At 31.2% G+C, this 23687-nt stretch overlaps 4 protein-coding genes across 5 annotated transcripts; 2 read left to right on the forward strand and 2 right to left on the reverse strand.

The window, feature by feature from the left end:
• The first annotated feature begins 2046 nt into the window (after nucleotides 1–2046).
• LOC108477864 (zinc finger protein ZAT9-like) lies at nucleotides 2047–3693 on the forward strand. Its single transcript, XM_017780344.2, has one exon. It carries the CDS (start codon nucleotides 2212–2214, stop codon nucleotides 3133–3135), a length of 924 nt encoding a protein of 307 aa, XP_017635833.2. The 5' UTR covers nucleotides 2047–2211; the 3' UTR covers nucleotides 3136–3693.
• A 4576-nt stretch (nucleotides 3694–8269) lies between these two features.
• Nucleotides 8270–11423, forward strand: LOC108479938 (peroxisome biogenesis protein 19-2-like). Of its 2 annotated transcripts, XR_001870529.2 has the most exons (6): nucleotides 8297–8679; nucleotides 8773–8821; nucleotides 9001–9286; nucleotides 10218–10534; nucleotides 10990–11098; nucleotides 11197–11423. XR_001870529.2 is itself a non-coding variant. In XM_017782802.2 (5 exons), the coding sequence occupies exons 1-5, from the start codon at nucleotides 8640–8642 to the stop codon at nucleotides 11033–11035; spliced, it is 738 nt and encodes a 245-aa protein (XP_017638291.1). In that variant the 5' UTR covers nucleotides 8270–8639; the 3' UTR covers nucleotides 11036–11423. The 2 variants fall into 2 exon arrangements, 1 of the variants encoding a protein (XP_017638291.1); XM_017782802.2 differs by having other exon boundaries at nucleotides 8270–8679; nucleotides 10990–11423.
• Nucleotides 11345–14034, reverse strand: LOC108479937 (probable pectinesterase 68). Its single transcript, XM_017782801.2, has 5 exons — nucleotides 13600–14034; nucleotides 13270–13459; nucleotides 12751–12957; nucleotides 11977–12215; nucleotides 11345–11664 (listed from the first exon to the last, which is right to left on the reverse strand). Exons 1-5 carry the CDS (start codon nucleotides 13890–13892, stop codon nucleotides 11508–11510), a joined length of 1086 nt encoding a protein of 361 aa, XP_017638290.1. The 5' UTR covers nucleotides 13893–14034; the 3' UTR covers nucleotides 11345–11507.
• A 2990-nt stretch (nucleotides 14035–17024) lies between these two features.
• LOC108477300 (putative glucuronosyltransferase PGSIP8) lies at nucleotides 17025–20259 on the reverse strand. The gene is made up of 4 exons (XM_017779801.2): nucleotides 19740–20259; nucleotides 18168–18426; nucleotides 17886–18087; nucleotides 17025–17772 (listed from the first exon to the last, which is right to left on the reverse strand). Exons 1-4 carry the CDS (start codon nucleotides 20018–20020, stop codon nucleotides 17084–17086), a joined length of 1431 nt encoding a protein of 476 aa, XP_017635290.1. The 5' UTR covers nucleotides 20021–20259; the 3' UTR covers nucleotides 17025–17083.
• Nucleotides 20260–23687: the final 3428 nt, after the last annotated feature.

Genomic DNA, 23687 nt, shown 5'->3' on the forward strand with positions numbered 1-23687 from the left:
TAACTTTGTTATATACTTTTTCGTATTTACATTATTGATCTCTAATAATTTATTTTAATTTGTAATTTAGTACTTACATAATTTATAACTAAATCAATTAATCACCGTAATAATAATTAGTGAATATATTTACTCATTTGTCAGCAATTCAATTCATATTGAACCTTATTGCTACATCCTTTCTTTGGATCAAAGATTCATTTTAAATAAACTAATGTCATATATGGCAATAAATAATAATAATTTATATAAAATAAAATCAGAATTTAAAGTAGACATTCCTTTCCTCCATTTTGTGAATGTAAAGAAGTGTATAAATAGATTCATGTAGATACAATGAAACATAATAAAGAATTATAAATCAAATCACTATTACTCTTAAGAATTTTTAACATTGTTTTAAAACTTTTCTTATTTTACTTTATATTTTTAATGAATTATTTTAACATCATTTATTCTCAAACTTTTGACATTAAAATTATAGTCCACTAAAGATTGGAAGAATGAATACGATAAGAGAACAATCAAACAATTTCAGTACAAGATTGGAATATAAAAGACATTTTACAATGAGCAACTTCAATTTAACGAAAAAATATTAAAGCACTTGACATTATGAAAATTTATAAAAATATGTCATTAATTCAACCAATTGACAGGTTGAACAATATATAATATTTATACAACATCTAAACTATGTTATTTTAAATTATTTATGAAAGTGAAAAAATTTTAAATTTTAAAAATACTTTTAATCGATTATAATTAATATATACAACTAACTCTTATATATCACATGAAATAATAACTTAATTAATAAATATATATATATATATATATATATATATATATATATATAATTTTACCCTTAGCCCATGGCTTAATTAATGACTAGTGTCACAAGATTAGAACTTTAGTCTTGCAATTGTGTGACATTAGGTGATCCTTTCGATGCAAACACGCCTAAGTGAGCCTAACCACCAAACAATTGAGGATTCAAAAAAAAAAAATCCTCCAAGGCACCAATTTTTATAGCAGAAGCAATTCTAGCTAAAAGAAAACACAAAATAAAATAACCATAGAAAACAATGTATGAGAGGTGTTTAAGTAAATACTATCAAAGAGTTCTATCACTTTTAAGAATTCAAAATACTATGAACCATTTATAAGTGAGGGGGAGACTCTTTATTTATAGTTGAGCTCTCCCAAAATCAACGGTCTAGATCAAGTTACACCAACAGATGTGATTAGTCTAACCCTTAAATTTAGGGATTTACAATATTACATAATCAATTTATATAATCAAATAAAATAAAATCTTATAAGATATGATTCTCCTCAATCTTCTAAGATTAGTTCCCATAATTACCCAAGTAGCCTATTATTCTAAATCTACATCATTGGGCCACTTAGGCTTCAATTTGACAGGTTTCTCTAATAGCTCTTTGAATCAGACTAGTTCTCTTGAGCTAAATGATCCTATCTAATCGATAGACCTTCATGGAATGCATCTGGTGCGATAGTCATGGGCTTTACACTTTGGCCCATGACATTAGATCTTCCTTAAATATATTTTTTTTATATAATTTTTTGGTAAAAGTAGCATAGTGTATTAAAAGCCATATTACATTTTGTCTTTTATACTCAAAAATGGTAAATTAGTATATATATATATATATATATATATATATATATATTTTATCAAAGAGCAAATTGGTTCTTTTGTTAAAAATCTCATCCGTTTTTACTATTAAAAATTGGTCATTATATGTGAGAATGAGGTACACATGACACATTATGTGCAACTGTCTGGTTATTCGGTTAGTAACACCAATTTTTAATAGTAAAAATAAATAAAATTTTACTAGAATAAATCAAATTACTCTTTAACCGTGACTATTTTTTTAAAATAAAATACAATCTATATACAATCTATATACTAATATAATTTACTCTATGATTTTTTTTTTCTACCACCCACGTAATTTAGTTGTTATCATAGTAGAACTGTTTTTCCTAGTTTATTTTAAATATTTTATGATAACTAAAAGAAAATCATAATTTTTGGGTTGGATTGTGTGTCTTTTGGTGGAGGAATGCTTGTCACCTACTTCTTTTAAATTCCCAATCTTTCCCTTTTATTGTTTTTTTCATGCCTTTTAGAGAGAAGGTAAAAACTTTGATCTTCCGTTTTGCTTCAGTTCTCTGATAATGGAGAAGCAGAAATGCAAGCTTTGTGCTCGAACATTCTCTAATGGCAGAGCTTTAGGAGGTCACATGAAAGGTCACTTAGCCACTCATCCACTGCCTCGAAAAACGGCTCAGCATCACCAACTCGGTGGCCGTACCGACTCAGCTTTCTCATCATCGTCTTCATCAGGTGAAGAGCAAGAAGAGAAAACCAAAGTGCTCGAAGATAAATGTTTTGTTTACGGGTTAAGAGAGAATCCCATGAAGAGTTTCAGGTACGCAGATCCCGATTTCTCATTTGCAGTAATAGCTTCTGGGTCAGTTGTTCTAGACAGAGAAAGTGAGACCGAGTCGAGAAACCCAACTCGGCGACGATCTAAGAGATGCCCAAAAGCGTGTACTAATACAAAAACAACAGATGGAATCAAGAAACAAAAGTTGTTGAGGAAACCCACTTTGGTCGAGTCACCGACTGAACCAGAACCGGTGAGTTCAGTTTCCGATACTTCACCTGAAGAACATATTGCTGTGTGTCTTATGATGCTGTCAAGAGATGTTTGGAAAAGCAAAAATGTGGAACAAAACTCAGAAGGGAACAACAAGGTTCGTGAGTCTAGCAAGAAAAAGATTCATGGGAAGCATCGATGTGAGCTATGTAAGAAAACATTTCGATCTTTTTACACATTGGATGAACATAAAAGGGTTTGCTCTGAAACTAAAAAAACAAGCAAAGTCGCAACCACTGCTGCTGGTAATAACAGCAAGATATTTGAGTGTCCATTGTGTTACAGAGTGTTCGGTTCGGGACAAGCACTCGGTGGTCACAAGAGATCCCATTTGCTTGCTGCTACTCCAAATTCAGGCAAATTTGACAACAATTTGATAGATCTAAACTTGCCAGCTCCATTGGAAGATGATGATTTTAGTGTGGTTTCAGATGCTTAAACTGAATGATGGGGCTATTCACGTGGATCTGATGCTCTATTTTCAATGTTTTTATGCATTGTTTTTTTTTTTAATTTTCTTTTACTGTAGTTTCTTAATATTTCTTCATTCATAGATGAATCATGAATGTTTGGTATTCTTTCAATTCTTCATTGTTTCTGACCCACACTCCGTTTCTTGAATTATCCGCAATCCAAACACTTACACAGTTGCTGGAAAATATTACAAGCTTAATATGGAGTTTTTGTCATGGTATTAGCAGCCATTGTTATGGAATCAGATAGCAACGACTGTGAACCAGGTTTCACTTCCAATGTACTTCATGTCAGAAAGGGGGGAAAAGAAAAAGCAGTAAAGCATTCATTTTGTGGGATTTGGTTGGGTTAGCCAGTGGACCAAACACACAGGTGACAGGCCTCTGCAAGTACCCAAGGTGTTCATTTCTGCTAACATGTCCTGTTTCTTATCATCCACATTTTTCATGTAAAACTATTTATTGGTTTTGTTTTCTGTTCCATTTTGAAGAAGGATATTATATGATAGGAGCATTAACTACAATTTTAAGATGAATTGACTCAAATAACCTTACTGCAAATTGGGTTTTACATTCCAAAATCCCTTGATTTCTTGCATGAAAAGGTGATTCAAAATGTTTTATCTGCCTTGAAATGAACGAAATAATCGTGCAAAAAGATGTCATTACTATTATTATAGAAGAATCAGTCAAATTTATTAATGCATTTCCACAAACAATTCATAGTAAATTAATAATTATTTAATGATATTTTAGTAATTTTTTTATGTTATTGACATATAAGTTTAGTAATTTTTTATCTATAAACCTTAAATCTCAAACCATAAATCTTAAATCTCAAATTTTAAATCTTGAATATCGAACTTTGAACCTTAAACTTAAGGTTTAGGGTTCAAGGTTTGAGTTCAAGTTCGAGGTTTGGGATTTGAGGTTCGAGGTTTATGGTTTAAGAATTGTATAGTTCGAGTTCGGAGTTTGAGGTTTGAGGTTCAAGTTCAGAGCTTGGAATTTAGGTTTTGGGTTCAAGTTTGAGGCTTAGGATTTGGAGTTTGAAGTTCAAGGTTAAAATTACCAAAATTATGTTAATGACATAAAAAAATTACTGAAATATTATTAAATAATTAGGAAAAGATTATAAATGATGTTGTGAGAAGGGTCCATAAAATAATCCCTCATGCATTTGATTTATTGTTTTGTTTTTTCCTTTCTTTTTATATTGGTTCCCTAAAGAATCAAGATTTATTACCAAAAATTACAAGGACGTTTTCGTCAATAAAAATCGAACGGTTTTCAGGTTCCTTTCTTTGATGCTTGCATGTGAAATTTTCTTGCTTCGAACGGATCCCTACTTAATTTATGTTAAAAAAAAAAAAACTATGTGGATTGCAAGTTGTGTAAACTTGGTTAACAAGTACATGTAATTTTGCTGATTTTCACCACTTTCTAGAAGTTAAAAAAAAAAAACTATACGTTGGTTTTGGGATTTTGAAGGCAAAATCAGTGAAGAAAATTGTTAGAAATTTTATAATGGAAATATGATTTTATTATTATTTTACTTTTATTGTAATATGAAAATAGGGAAAAGAGTTGCGACTTAGTTGGGTATCTTTATGTAATGTGCATACAACAGTAAAAATTTATATTCAAAGTAATGCAAGGGGCACTTTTCGTATTCCATGTGAAAAATCACAATGTAAAAAGGTAGCTGATGTGCAAAGTTATTAAGTAATTTCATCTTTTGGTGAGTTCTTGAAACGAATACATCAAAGGTCCAAACATGAAGGCAAATTATTAATAATTTATGGTTCATCTAAATTACTTTTAGCTACATCTGATTATTTATTATACGATTATACAACACATCAAAATATATGAATAAATAAATAAACTGTCCGTAGCCAACCAACTATTGATGTGGACAGCCCTTACATGCATAAGGATAAGATGTTCCATTTACTATATGATTTGGATTATCATTCCATTGATATGGGCTTTTTCTTTTTAAATATTTTTTTCAGACTATTCAAAGCATCGCCATTTACATGTATATTTGCCAAATCTTTATTCTTCCGGCATTGTTGCAGGCAGTAATTTTCTTTTAATTTCCTGCAACATTTAATGGCAATATAAGCCATGTTTGAGGCCACAAATGCCATGAAATGGTGCCCCTATTTTTGGTTACAAACAGAGATTTGGCTGACCTATAATCATTGCCAGCAGCATTAGTGCCTCTCACATGTGATGGGATAATATATGAGGCTTTGAAGATGCTGGAAAACCCCAGTACACATCCACCTAAACATACATTTAGTAGGTGTGCTACTTTTTAACATATCTTAATATATAAGGTATTTTTTTTAATCACTCAATATTACTTCTTTTGTTAAAGAGATATTATATATTTTCCATGCACGTTTTCACCATAACCAAACAAAATGTAAATAAACTGACTAAAAAAAAGGGTATCTTGACAATGATTGAAATTTTAAAAAGTAAACTTATTAAATATCACGTTTTACTTGATTATATTGATTAACTAAGGTCTAGATATAGGATCGGAAGTTACAGTCTATACTAATGGTTACTGGTTAGGTCATAAATAAAGATGGCAAAATAATAATAAAGTTGGCTCCAAAGTAGTGAAATTTAAACTCATTATTGCAAACGATCTTAAATGCTAACTTTGTATTTTTTTTTCTCTCCCCAGTTTGCTCATTGAGATTTGAGAGCTGAAATTAAACATGTTTCCAAATGGGTATTTTCAATGGTTGATGACAAGCGGTATAATTATTGATTTTTACTTGTTATACCTCCGGCTGTCAATTGATATAACCAGCTAATGAGAGAATAATCTCAGCTATCTAAGTATCTGAGATATAAAATTTTAAAATATTTAATATTAATATATTAAATATGTATTATATGTAAAAATATACTATTGCAAAATAAAATCGTTAGTCTTGACTGAATAAATAAATTGTGTGTAAATAAATAAAATAATAATTGTATCGTGGAAAAATCACTTTTTAGAATTAAATTCGCCTTAATCAGTGTGATTATATAGTAGTGTGCTCTTCTCAAAGAAATAGTAAAAACTGATTGAAAAATATACTGAAATGAAACAAATGAGCTGGGATAAAAGATAGGTTATTTTTGTGTATTGTTGTATGCAATGAGGAAAACATATTGAGTAATTTATAGGACATTCTAAAGGAGTAAAATGGTAATTTGCAAGGTCAATCCAACCTTCAAGAACAACCATAAGCCAATGGGCAGAAACAGCCAGAAATTAACCTTTTAAAAATTGTAATAGTTTAGAAATTGAAAACTGTTAAAAAGAAAAATATATATTTAAAGAAAACAAGTAAAAAAATTATCCAAAAATAAAACACATGCAATATGTGTCTAGTAACAATAGTGGCATATATGTGTTAAGCCTTTATTCCCAATTAATCAATGAGGGTAAGAGACTATATTTAAACTCTCTTATAAAGTCATTCCTCAGTTAACGTGGGATATGCTATTATGCATTACTAACAATATAATAGTTAGATGTGAAATAAAAATAGTTAATAAAAAAAGTTAGACGGGTGACTAAAAATTATCAATTAAAATTAATTTATTACTAATTCATATACTAAAGTATAATAATAAAAATAATGCTCCTATTAATCCATTACTATTTAGAATAACTAAAACAATCCTATTATATTTGTATGCAAATTAAAATATGTTAAAAAAATTAAAATAGATGTCAATACATGTTAAAAAAAATAAATCTAGAACTATTGATTCATTTCCAAGTGCAGCCTTTAGGCATTAGCCATGCAGGCTTTAAAAAACAAAAACAAAAACAAAATAAACCCTAAATTTATTTGATTCGAACTCTTTATATATAAAGAAAAAGCTTATTAAACTATATGTGTTTCATTTTGGATCATGGGTATGAAATTGAATCGATTTGGTCCATTCCAGCAGCTGACAATTGGATAAATTTGAGGCAAAAATAAGAAGGCACCATTGATGTAAATTTTGCACTTAGATATATTTTGTTATTTATTTTTTTTTTCACTTTAGTACTTAAATTTAAAAGATAGATCCATTTTGACTCTTAAACTTGGATTCTAAAAATTATGATAAGGTAACATTTTGAGATTATACCACATCCGAAAACTTAAAAAAGTTGTTTTAGATGAGTAAATAAATTGAAAAAATTGTTTTTATGAAAATTTTAGATAATTATTCTTATATGCATTTTTAAAAATTTGATGGCTTTGATTTTAATATTTTCTTCATTTAAATTTAAATGGTTATGGAGTTTATATAGGTTAAAGTATTTGGGAGTTCCTATATTATATGGACTACATCAAATTAGTTCCTCTATTATTAAATGGATTAATTTAGTCCATGTACTATTACAAAGAACTAAGTCCAAATTATAAGAGAGATAACATTCATTGTATAAGAAATGCCTTGAAAATTATTTTTTTCAATTATAATTTAATTCCGGACAAAAGATTTCATTTATAAAATCATGAATGCTTTAAAATATAAACTCTATTAAACAATAAAAGATATTTCTTAAACAGTAATGTTAATTCTATTCCAGTTTGGTACTATGTGATTCTGGGACTAAATTTATATATTTACTAGTAGAGTGACTAATTTGATTAGGTCCCTATAATGGAGGGCACTCTGAGGCGCATTCACCAATTTATATATGTAATTGAGTTTGGGTTTTCCTGAGTAATGGGAGGGGTTGCCTTTAGGCCATTTAGTTGGTTGAAATCTTCATCCTAAAGCTAGGATAGATCCCAAATTAATGGGCCCATGGCCGATCCATCTTATCGTTTGATCCCAACTTTGTAGGCCCATTGTGGCATCCATCTCGATGATTTCTGGTTTGTGAAGGGACATTCTAACTGCCATCTCTTCTAACTAACTATGCATTGGTTTAACGGAAAAAAAGCTGTAAAATCTATTGTAGTTCTAGACTTCCTTTTTAATGGATTCCATTTGCTTTATGGAAAAAATTCTATTGTTCAGCACATCTTTTAATTAATAAAGAAACCTAAACTTTAAACTCACAAAATCTAATTTAATATCTATTAGATATATAAAAATAGTCTTTTTTTTCTTTCTTATTGATTAAACGAAGTAACATTGGAAGACAAAAGAAAGAACGTAAAGCCCAAAGTCCCCAACTCCAGCCGCAGCCTGTGAAGACAATCATATGTCAAAAAACAGTCAACCCGTTCAAACCAATCTGAAATATTGGATCTTGATCTTGATTTTGCCCCTCTTTGGACAAAACCCATATCTCCTGCACTGCTCTCCATTCCAATCCAACTCAATCCAGTTTCTCTAATAAAAGGAAGAAGAAAAAAATTAAGAGCTAGAATAATTACTTTTTACGTTACCTATATTTAGAGAGAAACAGTGGATTAGATTAGAAGCTTTGATAGCAAAAATGGCAGATCACTCTGATGATTTAGACCAACTACTTGACAGTATGTTTTCTTTTGTCTTAATTCTTTGTTTTTTCTTTGTTTCCTTTAATTCTCTGTTTCTTAAATCTTTTGAATTTGACCCTTTTCTTCCAGGTGCTTTGGACGATTTCCAGAATGTCAACCTTACCTCTCCTCCTCAAAGGTACTTTCTTTTTGTTTTAGGTCCAAAAATTTGCTCCCGAGCTAAAAATTCCTTTTTTTTTTCCCTCAAAAGCTCGGTTTTTGATTAGATATCTTGGATGTTATTCTGATGTTTTGCCTAGGTTTAGGGTTTTTGTTACAATTTCTTCCAAAGACTTAGCTTTTATATTTGGTTAATAGGGAAGGAGGAGGAGATGGTGAAGAAAAGAAGCAAGAATCTGGTTCTTTACCAAGTGGGGTTGTAGGATTAGGAATGGGATTACCTGACTTGAAGAGCAAGAAAAAGGGAAAGCAAAAGGTGTCAAGTGAATCCCATGTCACAGAGGCTCTTGATAAGATGAGAGAACAAACTAGACAGACTATAAAAGGATTGGAATCAATGTCGAAACCTGGCGGAGATGATTTTGAAGAGGATGGATTGATCGACGATTGGGTGAAGCAGTTTGAGGAGCTTTCTGGGTCTCAGGTATATTTGCTTGAATGCTTTCCTGTTCCTTTTAAGGCTTTGTTTTATCTCCTCTTGCATTTGTTTGCCGTGGTAGTTAAGTTTTCTGTTGTTGCATGTCAGGTATTTGTTGAATCCTAAAGTGGATTTGATTATTACCTCAGCATGTTAGGGGTAGACTATATTTTAATTTTTAAAAAAAAAAAAAATAACTTGTAGTATTTTAGCTGATCACTTGAGTAAGATTTACTGGCTCCGGATTCTGTTTTTGAGTTGTGAGTTTGTGTCGGGAACACTTTGGATTCGCAAGACAAAATTCGAAGGTTGTCTTGCCTATTTCCACTTTTATTGTGCTTGCCGACTTTGTTTTGCATTTGATTAATGTACACTCTACGGCTTTTATCATATAAGAGTAGGATGATGGCCTCTACATCTGCTTCGAGCGAAGTACCTCAAATTCATTTAACTTTGGAGCAAACCTCACCAGCCCCCTCCGAACCAACCTTCCATCCACCAAGAACATTCCCCCGAAAGAAAAGGGAGAATATGTGTTGATGCATATTAAATGATATTTTTAGGACCATGGGTGTATAAGTGATTATTTCTTTGTTTCAAGGGAGGATTCATTGGGAAAAGCCCTAAGTAGAAGTTTGGCTTTAAGGAGTTGGTCCTTGTTTTTAGCGCATGTCACTCGTATGATTGAGAAGCCTGGTATGTTATATATGCTCATGATAGATATAGGTTTTCATTGGTTATAAAATGTCTTATTTCAGATGCATGTGAAACATTCGAATTTGTTATATATCCAATTGAGACATCTAGGTAATAGCATTGTATGTTATCGTTGTATTTACTCCTGCATGGATTGATGGACATGCATCATATAGACATACATTACTTTAAACAGTTGAGTGCATGTATTTAATCATACTCGTACCTTAATTTTGAGCAGGACATGGAATCCATTGTGGAGAGTATGATGCAACAACTTTTGTCTAAGGAGATTCTTCATGAACCCATGAAGGAAATTGGAGAAAGATACCCAAAGTGGTTAGAAGAGCATAAATCCAGTTTGAGCAAAGAAGAATATGAACGTTACTCCAACCAATATGAACTGATGAAGGAGCTTAATGGAGTTTATGAAAATGATCCTAATAACTTCACCAGGATTTTTGACCTCATGCAAAAAATGCAAGAATGTGGCCAACCACCAAATGATATCGTGCAAGAGCTCGCTCCTGAGTTTGATTTAACCAATCTTAGCCAGCTGTAAGGGCTCTTCCTTTTTAAGCAATCTTATACCAACCATTTATTTGCAATCTTCTGGTTTTCATCCAACCTGCCTGTCATGTTGTTTCGAAATTATTGTTCCCTATTCCATTGTGTTAATTTTTGGTGAAAGGCCATTTGGCAGTACAAAATGGCCTGAAAGTGGTTTCGAAAGGATCGAGTATCGGCATACAGTAATCAAATCATGAATCAATTGTTTTGGTTCAATGATTATGGGAATCGTTAACTTCTGAAGGTGGTGTGTCCTTCATTTTCACTGTTCCAAATTACCTCGACTGATATAATACTCTTCAAAGCAATGTAATCGGTATCTTATATAGGGATTGCAGATTCCTTCTTTATGTTGGATGAACTGTTTCTTCTTCTATTGGTATATGACAAAAAGGAGCATTTTCTTTTTACCCTTAGCTAATGAACACGTTTTAATCTTGCAGATCCCCAGAAATTCTCGACTCACAGCAAGGCTGTTGTATAATGTGATGCAATAGCCTGATGTAGACTATGTTTCCTTATATTCAATACATATTCTTTTAACGTTTCAAGGTAATAAAACAGCTTTCCTTGTTATTTTGATCCTTCAAGAAATTAAATGCTTTTGTATGTATGATCATGGAGAAAGATGTTTATGATTAAATGACCAGGTTCAGTGTGCAATTTGCTTGACGATTCTTCGAAAACACCGGTTTTTGTAAAAGGGTACTTTCTAGTTTTGTACATGAACAGAGTATTGTGTTAATTTTGCTTTGAACCACTTATATTGTTGAATGAGAGGGAAGGATACAGTAAGAATTTGTAAGAAAAGATGTATTATATCTTGAAGAAACAAATGAATGAAAGAACTGTGTCAATTACAATATGCGAAGAAAAATTGAATTGAATCAGTGAATTAATTATGCGAAAGGAAATGGAACATAGTGTATAGAATAGGTTGTATGTTGTTTTTGAGTTGGACTTAAGCATCCCACGGTGCAATCCAGTGTCTACCATTGACAAAACTTTTGGCTAGAAAGGGATGCGCCTCATCGAACTTTAGTTCCCTGGCCCATGATACTCCACGCACCGCCGCAGCTCCGGGACCCCAGCACTTATAAACCCCAAAAAACGCAGTCCTGCAGCGTGAACCAATAAGCAAAAGGAAATTGTTGATGATTTCTTCAAGGACATCAAAATTCAATCATTTCTGATTTAAGAGTAATATAATTCATTTCTTTTGATAGAACCAAAGCATGAGCTTTATTGTTTCCGAAAATGTCGATGATTGTCACAATCACGTCATCGATATTTTCAATTATAAAAAAGATGGAGCATTGTATTATGATTAAATAGGGCGACAATTTCTTCATATTTGACTTTCTTAAGATTAACATGTGGAAAAAGATTAGGGTAAAAGTTAATAAAAGGAAAATGTGAAGGGAACATACTTATTTTTGTAGCTGACATGGTCCCAGTCGTCCCACCCACCATGAGCAACCAGGTCATCAAAGTAAGTGTAAGCGTAGACAATCCTGGAGTATTGACCCATGGCTCGACCCACATAAAGTGGACCAGTACCCGTCACCTTGCAATTCACGAAAGCAAAGCCCGTCTTCTCGTCGGGTGAGTTTCGGTCGTGCGCTGCAATGGATCCGAATCTCGTGGCTATGGAATGCAGCTCACAGTCCTGACAACAAGAAGCAGCAACCAACCCGTGAGTGAACATACTGAAATCTACCGTACTAAAATACCTTAATAAGGGAGGCCCCATACAAAGCTTATGCTGGTGGTGGTTGCTCTTTCATTTGAAGAAGGTGGCTCAAGTAAGAAGATACGTATGCTTATGAAAGAAGTTAATGCCATCGAAAAGCTGAATATAGCAATGTTGAATGTTCATTAAACTTTTAGACCCAAATTTTTTGGCTCAATTAATGATTGTTTACTTAAGTATTTCAGAGTTATCTTTTTGGTTAGTTGGGCACCACTAGTTTCTGACAGACAAAAGGGTCTGTTGATAAGAAAAAAAGCTCTCTCCCTTTTTTAAAGCTTTTGAGACTTGCTATAGCACAGTGCAACGTCCTTTTCATTTTTTTTTATCAACTTGTGTATTATATATTTATTTATATGTTATTTCTTCATTCAAGAGAGTCACGAGAACAACCCTTTATCCTTCTTTTATTATAATATAATATCCATATGTAAATAATAAATATAGTTCTTACTTTGTACATGGACCGGCCATTTCCAAAGATGAAATCAATTGACCCCTCGATGTAACATTCCTTGAAGTAATGACGACCAGCATCATCACAAAGAGTGTCTTGTGCACCGTAGAATCCACAGCCTGAGAAATACGCCTTGTCGCCCGATATCCGCAACGCCACTGCTTGCCATCCTTGCATTCCTGGCATCGGTGCCGGTGCTGTATTCTATACAATGTAAATTCGATAACATTATTATGTTCAAGGTTAATCAAATATTTCAAAGTATTTGGTGTTGAATTAGCATTTCAATGTACTCGTCATTTGAACTATATATATTATACCGCCAAAATAAAGTCACATGCAGCACAGTATTAAGGGAAATCTAGGGCATATATTTATAATGTTTTCAGAAGCATTGATAGAGAGTTCTCTGCTGCTTTCACTTTCTTTCTCCATTCAATCTTAATTATTAACGTGAAGAATTTATGAAGTAGTATGTTATTCGTTAGCTGTTCGGTGCTTTTTTATAGTTATTACCTTGAAGCTGATATTTCTAGCAGAGAAATAATTAGCATACACAGTGACAGAAGCAGTTTGATAAGTACGCAACTGTTGGCCGTTGGATCCAAGATCACTTGCTCGATCATGCCATTCGATGAACGTCACCTCCCTCCCTGCTCCCTGCATCGTAATGTATGGCTTTGTCGCTGGCACCACCACTTTCTCTCTGCAACGCCACCAAAAGAAACAGCCATTTTTAACGTGTAGGTTAAGCGTTTCAAAGAATGTATTTTTTTTTTCTTCAGTTTTAAGCATATATTGATGCTTTAATGGCTCTTACAGAAGGATGTGAAATTAAAGTATTACATGTAATATCCAGCGCTGATTCGAATTAGAACATTCTTTCTATTATTTCCCGGGACTGCATCAACGGCATCTTGTACTGACCGGAAATGACCCAACCCGTTAATGTCGACGGTAATTAGCCGGTGACCGATGGGTCCGATCCACTTATGGCGGTGCCTTGTGGAATTAGTAGTACAAGCAGTTTGATTGACGACCGGCCTTGTTGCTACGGATAATGACGGCGCAGGACAGAAAAAAGAAGCAAAAACGAAGACAAAACAGAAGTAGAATAACAAAAAACTACAAGACTCCATTAAAATAGAATTAGGTAGTCAGGGAATAGAAATGATGAAACAAGAGACAGTGAGAGAGACAGAGTGATACGAATGTAAAGAATGTTTGAATGTGGGATTTTTATGGGGTTGATGATTTTTAGCACAAGAGCTTATATAGACACGTATATATATATTATAATCTGGATTAATTGAGTTGAATAATCTTAATTATTTATCCATGATTAAAGTTTATGTTTACAGTAGAGAATAAATTTAGGGGGTGTTTGCAACGGTCATTTCTTTTGGTTGGCTCGCAACGAGGGGGTTATATTTGGAGGTAAAGGCTAGTAGGGTAGCTTTTAAGGTAGCTCTTGGCTGTATTATACGCAAGTCTTGATGTTGGGGACGTATCATTTGGCTTTGCATTATATCTTAGTATATGTTTCGCATCTTCTGTCATTTCCAACTTCGACTTGGATTCTTACTACATAATTGAGTGATCAGTGTTTAGCAAGTAACTAGTAAGATTTTATATTTGAGTTTTGTTGGCAGATAAAACAAGTGTTTAGATACCATAGGACTCTTCTTGTTATGTGAAACTCTTAACTTTTGGACATTTCCACGTTGTTATTTTATATGTTATGCTTAATTATATAATTTTAAATTCTAAAATATATTAATTATTATGAAAATTATTAATAAAAAAATATAATAAAACCTAAAATCTAGTTATTGTATATAATAGGTTTATTTAAAAAGTATATTAACAATATATCTGCTAATAAAATTAACAATAAAATAAACATGATATGTAATTTTTTCTAATTACTTTTAACATTTTATATTTGTTGTGTTATTCTCTAACATTAAACATATAGTCCTTGTTACTATCAGTTGGTCCTTTACCAAATACAAATAATTAATAATAAATACTATACAATTTAGTTCATTATTTAGTAGGCCGAATGTATAAGAAATTATATCTCACCAATAATTTTATTAAATTATTCAAATGAAAATAGTAAAATATTATAAAATTATACTTTAAAATTAAAATAGAAAACATGTACGAGCATGTTTGGAATGTCACAAGTAATTAGAATTGCATGTAATTATTTGTTATCACTTGCATAATTTCTCTAATTATTACTCTCTACTTAAGAATTGGAAAGTGTACCCAATTAGGCTTAATCCAGTAGAATCCATTAATTATAATGGTTGATAAAACATACTACATATATATAATTACACCCAAATTTAATTATTAGATAACTTTTCAAATTCCTTTTGACACATGCATCAAATTACACTCATTATTTTCTTCAAATTCCTAAATTTTAAGAACTTTGATCCATGAACCGTCAGATATAGTTAAAATTCTATAAAAACGAAAAATGCCATATTTCAACTTTGTTTGTAGAAATTTTTTCTTGATAGTGTACCTTATAATAATACTTTAATATTACATAAAACTAATTTAAATTTAGTTAGTATACTTTAATACTTTAATTTGAGATAATTTTATCTTTTATTTTTATAATGTTATTAATTTATTTAATTAAATTTTTTATCCTTTAAGTCTATTTTATGGTTAATGTTCAAGATTTGTGGATGTCCTTTTCAACAATATTGTTTCTACAGTTGAGACTTGTATTCTCTTTTTAAGAGTGCAATATATCTTATCACTATACTCAACACAGATAATTGATCCAAACTGTTAATATACTATATCACTTAAAATACTTATGTAATTTTAAAAAAAAAACCTCAAACTCATCATCCTAACATACTTTTTATAACGTTTGAAGGTATGTTGTAAAGAAAAGTTTTCTATCAATATTTTAATTGAAATAATTAGTTAATTAATAAAATTGTAAAAACTAAACAAAATAAAATTATATCAAACTAAAATAAATTAACTAAAATTAAATTTAAATATATAAAATATCATAATTTGAGCTACATGCAATCATGATAGTATAATATACATATGCTTATGAAGTTTACGGATTTATAGTTTTGGCTCAGTCCAAAAATAAACCATGCATTAATGAAGTATTAGACTTAATCTTCTCCCTAATCTAAAACCAAAACACAAATTAACAGGAAACGGTGACCTTTTGGTGAAGCGTCCGGTGGTGTTGGCGTGCATGAAGAATGATGGTCTAGGCATGGCTCAAATACTTAAAAATTTATTTTATAAAAAAATGGTCCACTAAATGGGGTCCACTTGTGTTTTTCGAACGTTGGGAGTACCAAAGTCTTTGCCCTATTAGGGCTAAAGACAAAAAGGCTCAGACTCTGGGACATATATGTTTTTTCTATAATTTCTTCATTTCATCATTTATACGAAATAAATAATATTACTAACACCAAAAGTCATTGATTATGACGTGATTGGCTTGATTGTAGGGTTGGTTCCCCGATTAAGCAGTTGCTGGTCTAAGTTTGCCCTTTTCAACGTTCTGTTCAGGGTTATTATGATTGCAATATTCCATGTCCCGACAGGTTTTCTCTCAAATCACCGCCGTACATTTGCCGCTCCTTTTCGATGATGATTGATGGAAACGGCCCCTGAGTATTCTGTATGGGCTTTTGGTGTGTCAACTAGATTATTCGTTTGACGATGTGGGATTTGGTTGGACAAAGCCCAATCGAAGACAACATGTCTACTCACATGCTTTTCTAAGTCTCCAAACCCATTTCAATTAAAAGTTCTCATCTTATATGTTAGTCGTACATAATTTTATAAATAATATTTTGAAAGGAAATTTTATGAATAATTACTTGATATAATACCAAATAAATTTTTTAATTTCAATAGTAAAGTTGAGATTTTGTCATGTCGTTAAATTGTAATTAAGAATAAATAAATAAAATATATGATAAAATCGAACAATGCCACTTACAAAGTTAAAAATTTTCACCATCAAGATACCAAATAATTATTCTATTCATTCTCAATTAATTTAAACATTACATATCATTGTAAATAAATATAAGAAAATTTTGAACAAATTATAAATGAATTTAGTTTTATATTTTTTTAATGATATAATCAAATTGAGTGCATCAAATATGAAATTGTCATTTGAAAATGAGGAAAAATAGTGAAATTTATACATAAAATTGTATAGTGGTTATCAAAGAAATTAATTAGATGACAAAACATTGTATTAACAAAAACAATCTAATTAAATGTCTCCTTTGCATTATATCAAGTCTGAGTCTCAATACAACTTGTTGAAGCCGGAAGTTGGTGAAGATTCAGCCAATTTTGGTAAAAATTGTTCCCTTTCAAGTGAGACTTGAAGACGTGCCATGACCTTACCCACCGAACCCCAAGCAATAGGGGCATAACAAAACGCATAGCCGAAAACAGCTAAAGCTCTTACAACTCCATTAGGGTACCAAGGATATGCCATGACCAGAAGAGACCCAAAAATCCCAGCCAAAGGAACGAAGACTTGGATGGCAGGCAGCAAGAACGAGTTGATTGCTATAGACGAAAGAGCAGTGGAACCAAGGAAATACAGTGTCCAGCCTACTAATGGGTGAATTGTGCGAGGAATAATAGCGAAGGGAACTATATAGGCTGCAAGAATAGACCAGATTGCCATAAATTTTAGGCCAGTTTGGATCAAAGATGTGGTTTTGTCTGAGCTTCGGTAGCATAGTTTGGAGATGCTGGGGCGTGCTAGATGTGTCATCGCTAATATTCCAAGGAAAATAATCGATTGGACTATTATAACCGGCATCTCAGCTGCATACCCTAGAGTTTGACGACGATTTTCGTGCCATTGAATGCCCAAAGGCAGGACAGGCCAAGACCACCAATACCATGGCTTCAACCATAGTGCACCAGGGAAAGTGATCACACTGTTGGGTCCACAAGGTACTCTCCAACGAAGTCTAAGATCTGAGGACCAGCAGAAGAATCAAAACATTGTTTTGGGGGTTAGATTTACAGCACAAATCAGAAGCATGGAATCATTATAAAGGCTATAATATATCCTCACTATTTTCACTCACAGTAATAAGAAGCATCCATTTGGTATCCCAGAGGAAGTCTGTATTGCCCATCTAGGTTGGACCCATTTAATGGTGGGTGAAACATGGGCTGGTCGAGCAAGTCAGGGAAGTAAGCACCAATGAATCCCTGGTCAGCACCATCGGGGTTTTCTTTACCAGTTTTTAGTTGATGGACCATGTCTTTAAATACCTCTCGCGATGGCTGCACATAAATTTCTTTTAGGAACCATAGTTGAAATGAAATGAATCATGCATAGAGGAAAAAGAGCTAGAAATTATTACCTGCAACACAAAGAGGCCAGTATGAAAGATGCAGGGGTTGATAAAGACAGCACAAAACTGCCCACATTGGAACAATTCATCGGTTTTCTGTAGGAAAAGATTGTCAGCGTCAAGCATGACAACTCTATCATAGTCCACCAAACTCCAGGCATATAGTTTATTCAGTGTCAATTTGAATCTCTTATCGAAATTTTCTTGACCTTTGTAAGGGTTATTAAGGTTCTCCACCCTCACTACCTTTGCTCCATCTTCCTCTTCCCTATGCCACAAAAAACAACAGCCTCATTATAATAAGGAACATTGTTTCGTTCTTGTCCTTGAACATGATGTTTTTGAAAGGATCAAAGTAAAGTAGACCACTCCCATAATTTAATCATAACTGAGCATACTTTGAAAGAAGTGGTGCATCAAACAAGCTACTCTCACATGCTGTTAATTCCTTAACCAATACAATACCTGGGACCATTTCGTGTGCTTGTCGAAAGTGAGAGTGGGTTCATGGTGATTAATTAGTTTAATATTGTGGATCAACCCGAATTAAATTTAGTTTAATAATAATGGGCGGTGTGATTATGTGGGGCAATCTGTTCTTATCAGCGTACTCTCTCGTTTTTTTGTATTATTTGTGTTGCTGAGATTTTGGATAAGGACGGAAAAAGAAAATCAAAATCAATTTCATTGTCTAAATTTGTTTTTATATTGAGGTTTAAATGCAAAATTACCCTCAAATTATACCTTTTTTTCATTTTAATACTTTAAATTTTCTTTTACAAATATTAATTACTAAATTATAAATTTAATTTTATAATACAATCAATAAGAATGTGATTCGTGAAAATTCTTATTGATTGTTTTTTTTAAAACGAGGGCAACCTATTTCTAATATTTGATGTAGGTCTTATATTTTTCTCCAATCTATATCTAATTATGAAAATAACAAAACACCTACGAGATTCTGAAAGTAACTTAAATGTAAACGTGTCTGGGGTCAAGTCCCCTAATTCTTACCGGTTCTTGACCCTTTGAACCTACTTTGTTTGAGTTTCAAAAACTGGTTACAGTTTCCAACAGTGTTTTCGACCCGCTTTTTGACATGTAGGTTTCTTTTTTTCTTTGGTTCGACGGTTTGACGTGTAGTTGAGTAGGTAACGTCACAAGGCACTAATCTAAGGAAAGCAAACAATTAAACTTGACCATGACCGGTAAGAACTCCTTAATTAAAAAAAAAATCATCTGATTCATTATTTCTTACCAACATACCGTTTCGTTTTTTCACCATTTGTCTTAATTAATTAACTAAATTAATGAAGAAACTACCGACCGTTACAACTTATAAAATAACAAAGTTTTATCGATTAAAGAAATTTTCGTTTGTGGTGCCCGAACTCGGATATCCAATCTCCATTATCCATCTAACATCCATTAACAAGATGATGCTCTGTATAATATTTGTTTTTTTCTAACATAAAAGAAAAATAAGGAAAACTTGAATTGCATTTAAAGAAAACAAAGGAAACTTAAAGAAAACCAAAGGAGAAGAAGAAAAGGGCATTAATGTTAATGGAGACTTACAGTGCACGAACCCAACGGAGGGGAACGTCGAGGGAGGCAATGACGATGAGATCAGCGCCCACTTGGAGCTTAACAAGGGATCTGATCAAGACACGTGTCGCGACGTAGAACTCGTAATCTCTGGGCGTCCCCATGTACATCATCGTCGCGTACGCGTTCCGATGCTCCTTCTTCTTCAGTTTAACCCCTTGGAACGCCGTCGTTTGCACCACCGCCAGCAACACTAACAAGACTCTAAAAAATGTTACCACATATCTTCGTCTTTCTCCGTTCCAACCCATTCGTTTTTCTCTTTTGTTTTATATGAGAATTTAGGTTAAGGACTTCAAATACCAAAAAAAAAAGAACTACAAGTACAATAAAGATTTTCTCTCAGTGGCCTTGAATGGGAAGTATTCAGGCTTTCCAAAGCACATAAATAGGGGAGAATAAAAGCATCGTAGTAAGGAAGCAGACAAGGAAAGCCCTTTAAGAGAAGGTGCAAGTGGGGCATTTTGGATATTTTCGTCTCCACTTACTACTTTCCTTTCTTTCTAAATATCAATACATATAAAATGTATCTAAATTGCCAACCCCAAAATATAATATTATTGACCGATTATTCTTAATTAAAATACAATATTATTGAGGATTATTCTTAACTTAATTTGTATCGATATTATTATTAATACAAGAAAAATAAATTTAAACTTTCTATTTAAATGTTGAGGGAGATTATATATAAAAAATATATAATAAAATTTATAATAAAATTAATATTAAAAAAGCTAATATTATTAACGTTTTATCATTAATGTTTAGTCCCCAGTAGATGAAACAGCCGTGATATTCGACACTTGCTAAACTAGAATGGTGAAATTTTTATTTAAGTTTATAATATCTTCTAATTAATGAAAAATCGAAGATTATGCGATTTAGAACAAAAAGGAAAAAAAAAGAAAAAGAGAAGGTTATGCAATTAAGCTTCAAGAAGATTAAAATTAAATAGACTTCTTTAAATTTGTATTTTTAAATAGACATTTTTTCCTTATGAACCAAAATATATAACGTTTGTCACATATATGTATCACATTGGACCAAAAAATAATACAAATACCACATTAATTAGAAAAAATTGTCAAATTCAAGTACCAAATGAGATATTAAGCCTGTTTATTTATATATGGTTTATAAATTTCTTTTATTTGAAAATTTTGTTATTTACCTAAATATTAATACATTATAAATAAACCTTTTCATAATTAAATTAAACATAAATTTAAAAATTAATAAACATCAAATACTATCCAAAAATAATTAAAAAGATGAAATAAAAATTAAGTGAAAATAAATAAGTATAATTTGTGAAAAGTACATGTAGTTTGAAATTTCTAAAATCATTGTATTAAAAATTAATTAATAACTATCCACTAGTCAAAATTTTAGGACCTCCATGGAAAGGAATTTCTTGAGAGGTTTCGATTTTAATAATATATATGTATATATAAGATTTGACAGATATTTAAGCATATTTTATGGTGATATTTTAAATGAATTAATGTCATCAATTTCATTCGTTTATTTTATGAATATTCAGAATTTAGTCATTTTATTTTAGTTTATTAAAGTTTGATCGTTGTAATTTACGAAAATTTAAAAAAATTCTAATTGAGTAATAATAGATTATAACACACTTATGAAATGAGTAAAAAAACTCTATGCAGAAATTATATTTATAAAAAAAAATTTAAAACCAGGTGATGTTGGATTGAAATTATTAAGTTGAAAGCTTAAAACTCAGCAGCCTCGGGTTTAAATTTCGTTATAATATTATTTTATTAAAAATAAAAGATAAATACTCTTATATTAATATTTATTACTTTATATATAAAAAAATATTTTAATAATTTTCTATTTAGAATAGGAAAACTGAAGGGTAGAGAAACACAAACAAGAGAAACCAATGCGCCACGTGACAGAATGAGAATGGGCAGGCAAAACAAAACACAAAAAAGTTGACAAGTCAAGTCAAAGAGAGGGAGACGATAATTACGCCATTGTCCCAGTCGACCCAATACGCTCTGCCAGCTGGTTCTATACCATAAACGACAGACGTAGTCGTAGAGGGTAAATTACAACTCAAAATGAAGATGGAGGGGGGTGTCTTTTTTGTTGTTGTTTTTTACTTGGTAAAGGTATATGGACTGTATAAAAGACGCGTTAAGCAATCGTGTTAATTAAGGACAAAGTGGTGTAATCGTTTGAACTCTTACTTTTCTACAACTAAAGTATCTGATTTGGAGGTTCCTGTTTTTTATTATATTTGTTTGCCTATTCCACTCCCTTTATTGAATTGAACTAAATTGGGTGCTTTGAACTTACTTTCTTTTGTTTTTGACTGTTATTTCACTACTATTTGTTTATATAAAGTTTATTTTAAAGTGGTCATTTTACTTAAAATTCTGAGGGACCTATTCAAGTTTAGACAGGATTTTTATATGGTGGAATTCTGGCTTTAGTTTTTTTTTTTTTTTAAAAAACTCTTATTCCTCCTCAATTTTAAAATTGAGTGAATTAATTCCTTTAAAAAATCATAGCAATTTAATCATTATCAATTTTAAAATGAGTAATTAAAGACAATTAATCATGATGTTAATATTTTCATCAATTGTATATTTTCTTAATCAATATATTAACAAATTTAGCCCTCAAAATTTACACATTCTATCAAATTAGTCCTAATTTTAACAAAATTATCCCATGACTGTTGCTTTAATATGTAAATATTGATGTTGAATTTGTTGAACATTTTAATTTAAGACAAAAATAACAAATATGTAAACATTAAAAGTTAAAATTATAATTATATCAATAAAAATCATGTGCAGTTAATGAAAGACATTAATATCGTGATTAATTGTCTTAGTTACCCACTTTCAAAATGGATGAAAATTAAAAGAACTGAAAAATTCTTTTACCATTTTTTATTATTATGTTAAATCATAAAAATATTAAAATACAATTATAAAATTACATTTTAACTCTTATAAAAAAATTCCCTTTCAGGGCTGCCATTATCCTTACTCCCCACCATTTTCTTTTAAAATGATTAATGTACTCCAAGTCGATATACCTAATCAAGATAGCCAAGAATTCGTCAGCCTTTTATATTAAAACATAGGATAAATTTTGTTATTAGTCCATATATTATGTGTAAGTGATGAATTTAATCCTTATGCTTTAATTTAATTTTTTGAATTTTTGAATTTTTTTAATTTTGAAATTTCAATCCTTAAATTCTTTAAGTTAAATTATGTTATTTTCAAAATCTTATTCAACAAAAATATTATCACATATATAATATCATGTTAGCTTGTTGTTTTCATATATTCCTCGCAAAAAATTAGTTAATGGATTTAATAATTTTTTTTTGTGTGTCAATATTAAAATTTCAAAATTCAAAAAATATAAAGACTAAAAAGATCAAATTGGATAAGATAGGCCAAATTCTACAACTTTATACATGATACACAATTATTGGCATAATTTAACCAAATAGACTTAATCGTGCATAGTTAGGTCAAGACTAAAATTTCAGATTTCAAAAAAATAGAGACTAAAATGGATCAATTTAAGAAGTAAAGGGACTAAATTTGATTAAATTAAAGTACAGAGATTAAATCAACAAGTTAGTCCTAATATAAGGACTAATAACAAAATTTAACCTTAAATCACAAGTCAACAAATTCATTGACACTGTCTATTTCATCAAATAAGGAGGCTGATGCCCAATGGCGAGAGTGCGTTGAAAATTGATACTCGTTTCCTCACAACTTTTGTCATTGAATGGAAGGTTGGCGGTACGTACTATTGGACTTCTAGTTGTCATCATTTCTCGTTTTAATTGACTGACCAAATCTCATTAACTTAATTATCATGAAAATTTTAAAAGTATATTATAGAAATGAT

This window comes from Gossypium arboreum, chromosome 12 (genome assembly GCF_025698485.1).
Source record: "Gossypium arboreum isolate Shixiya-1 chromosome 12, ASM2569848v2, whole genome shotgun sequence".
NCBI lineage: Eukaryota > Viridiplantae > Streptophyta > Magnoliopsida > Malvales > Malvaceae > Gossypium > Gossypium arboreum.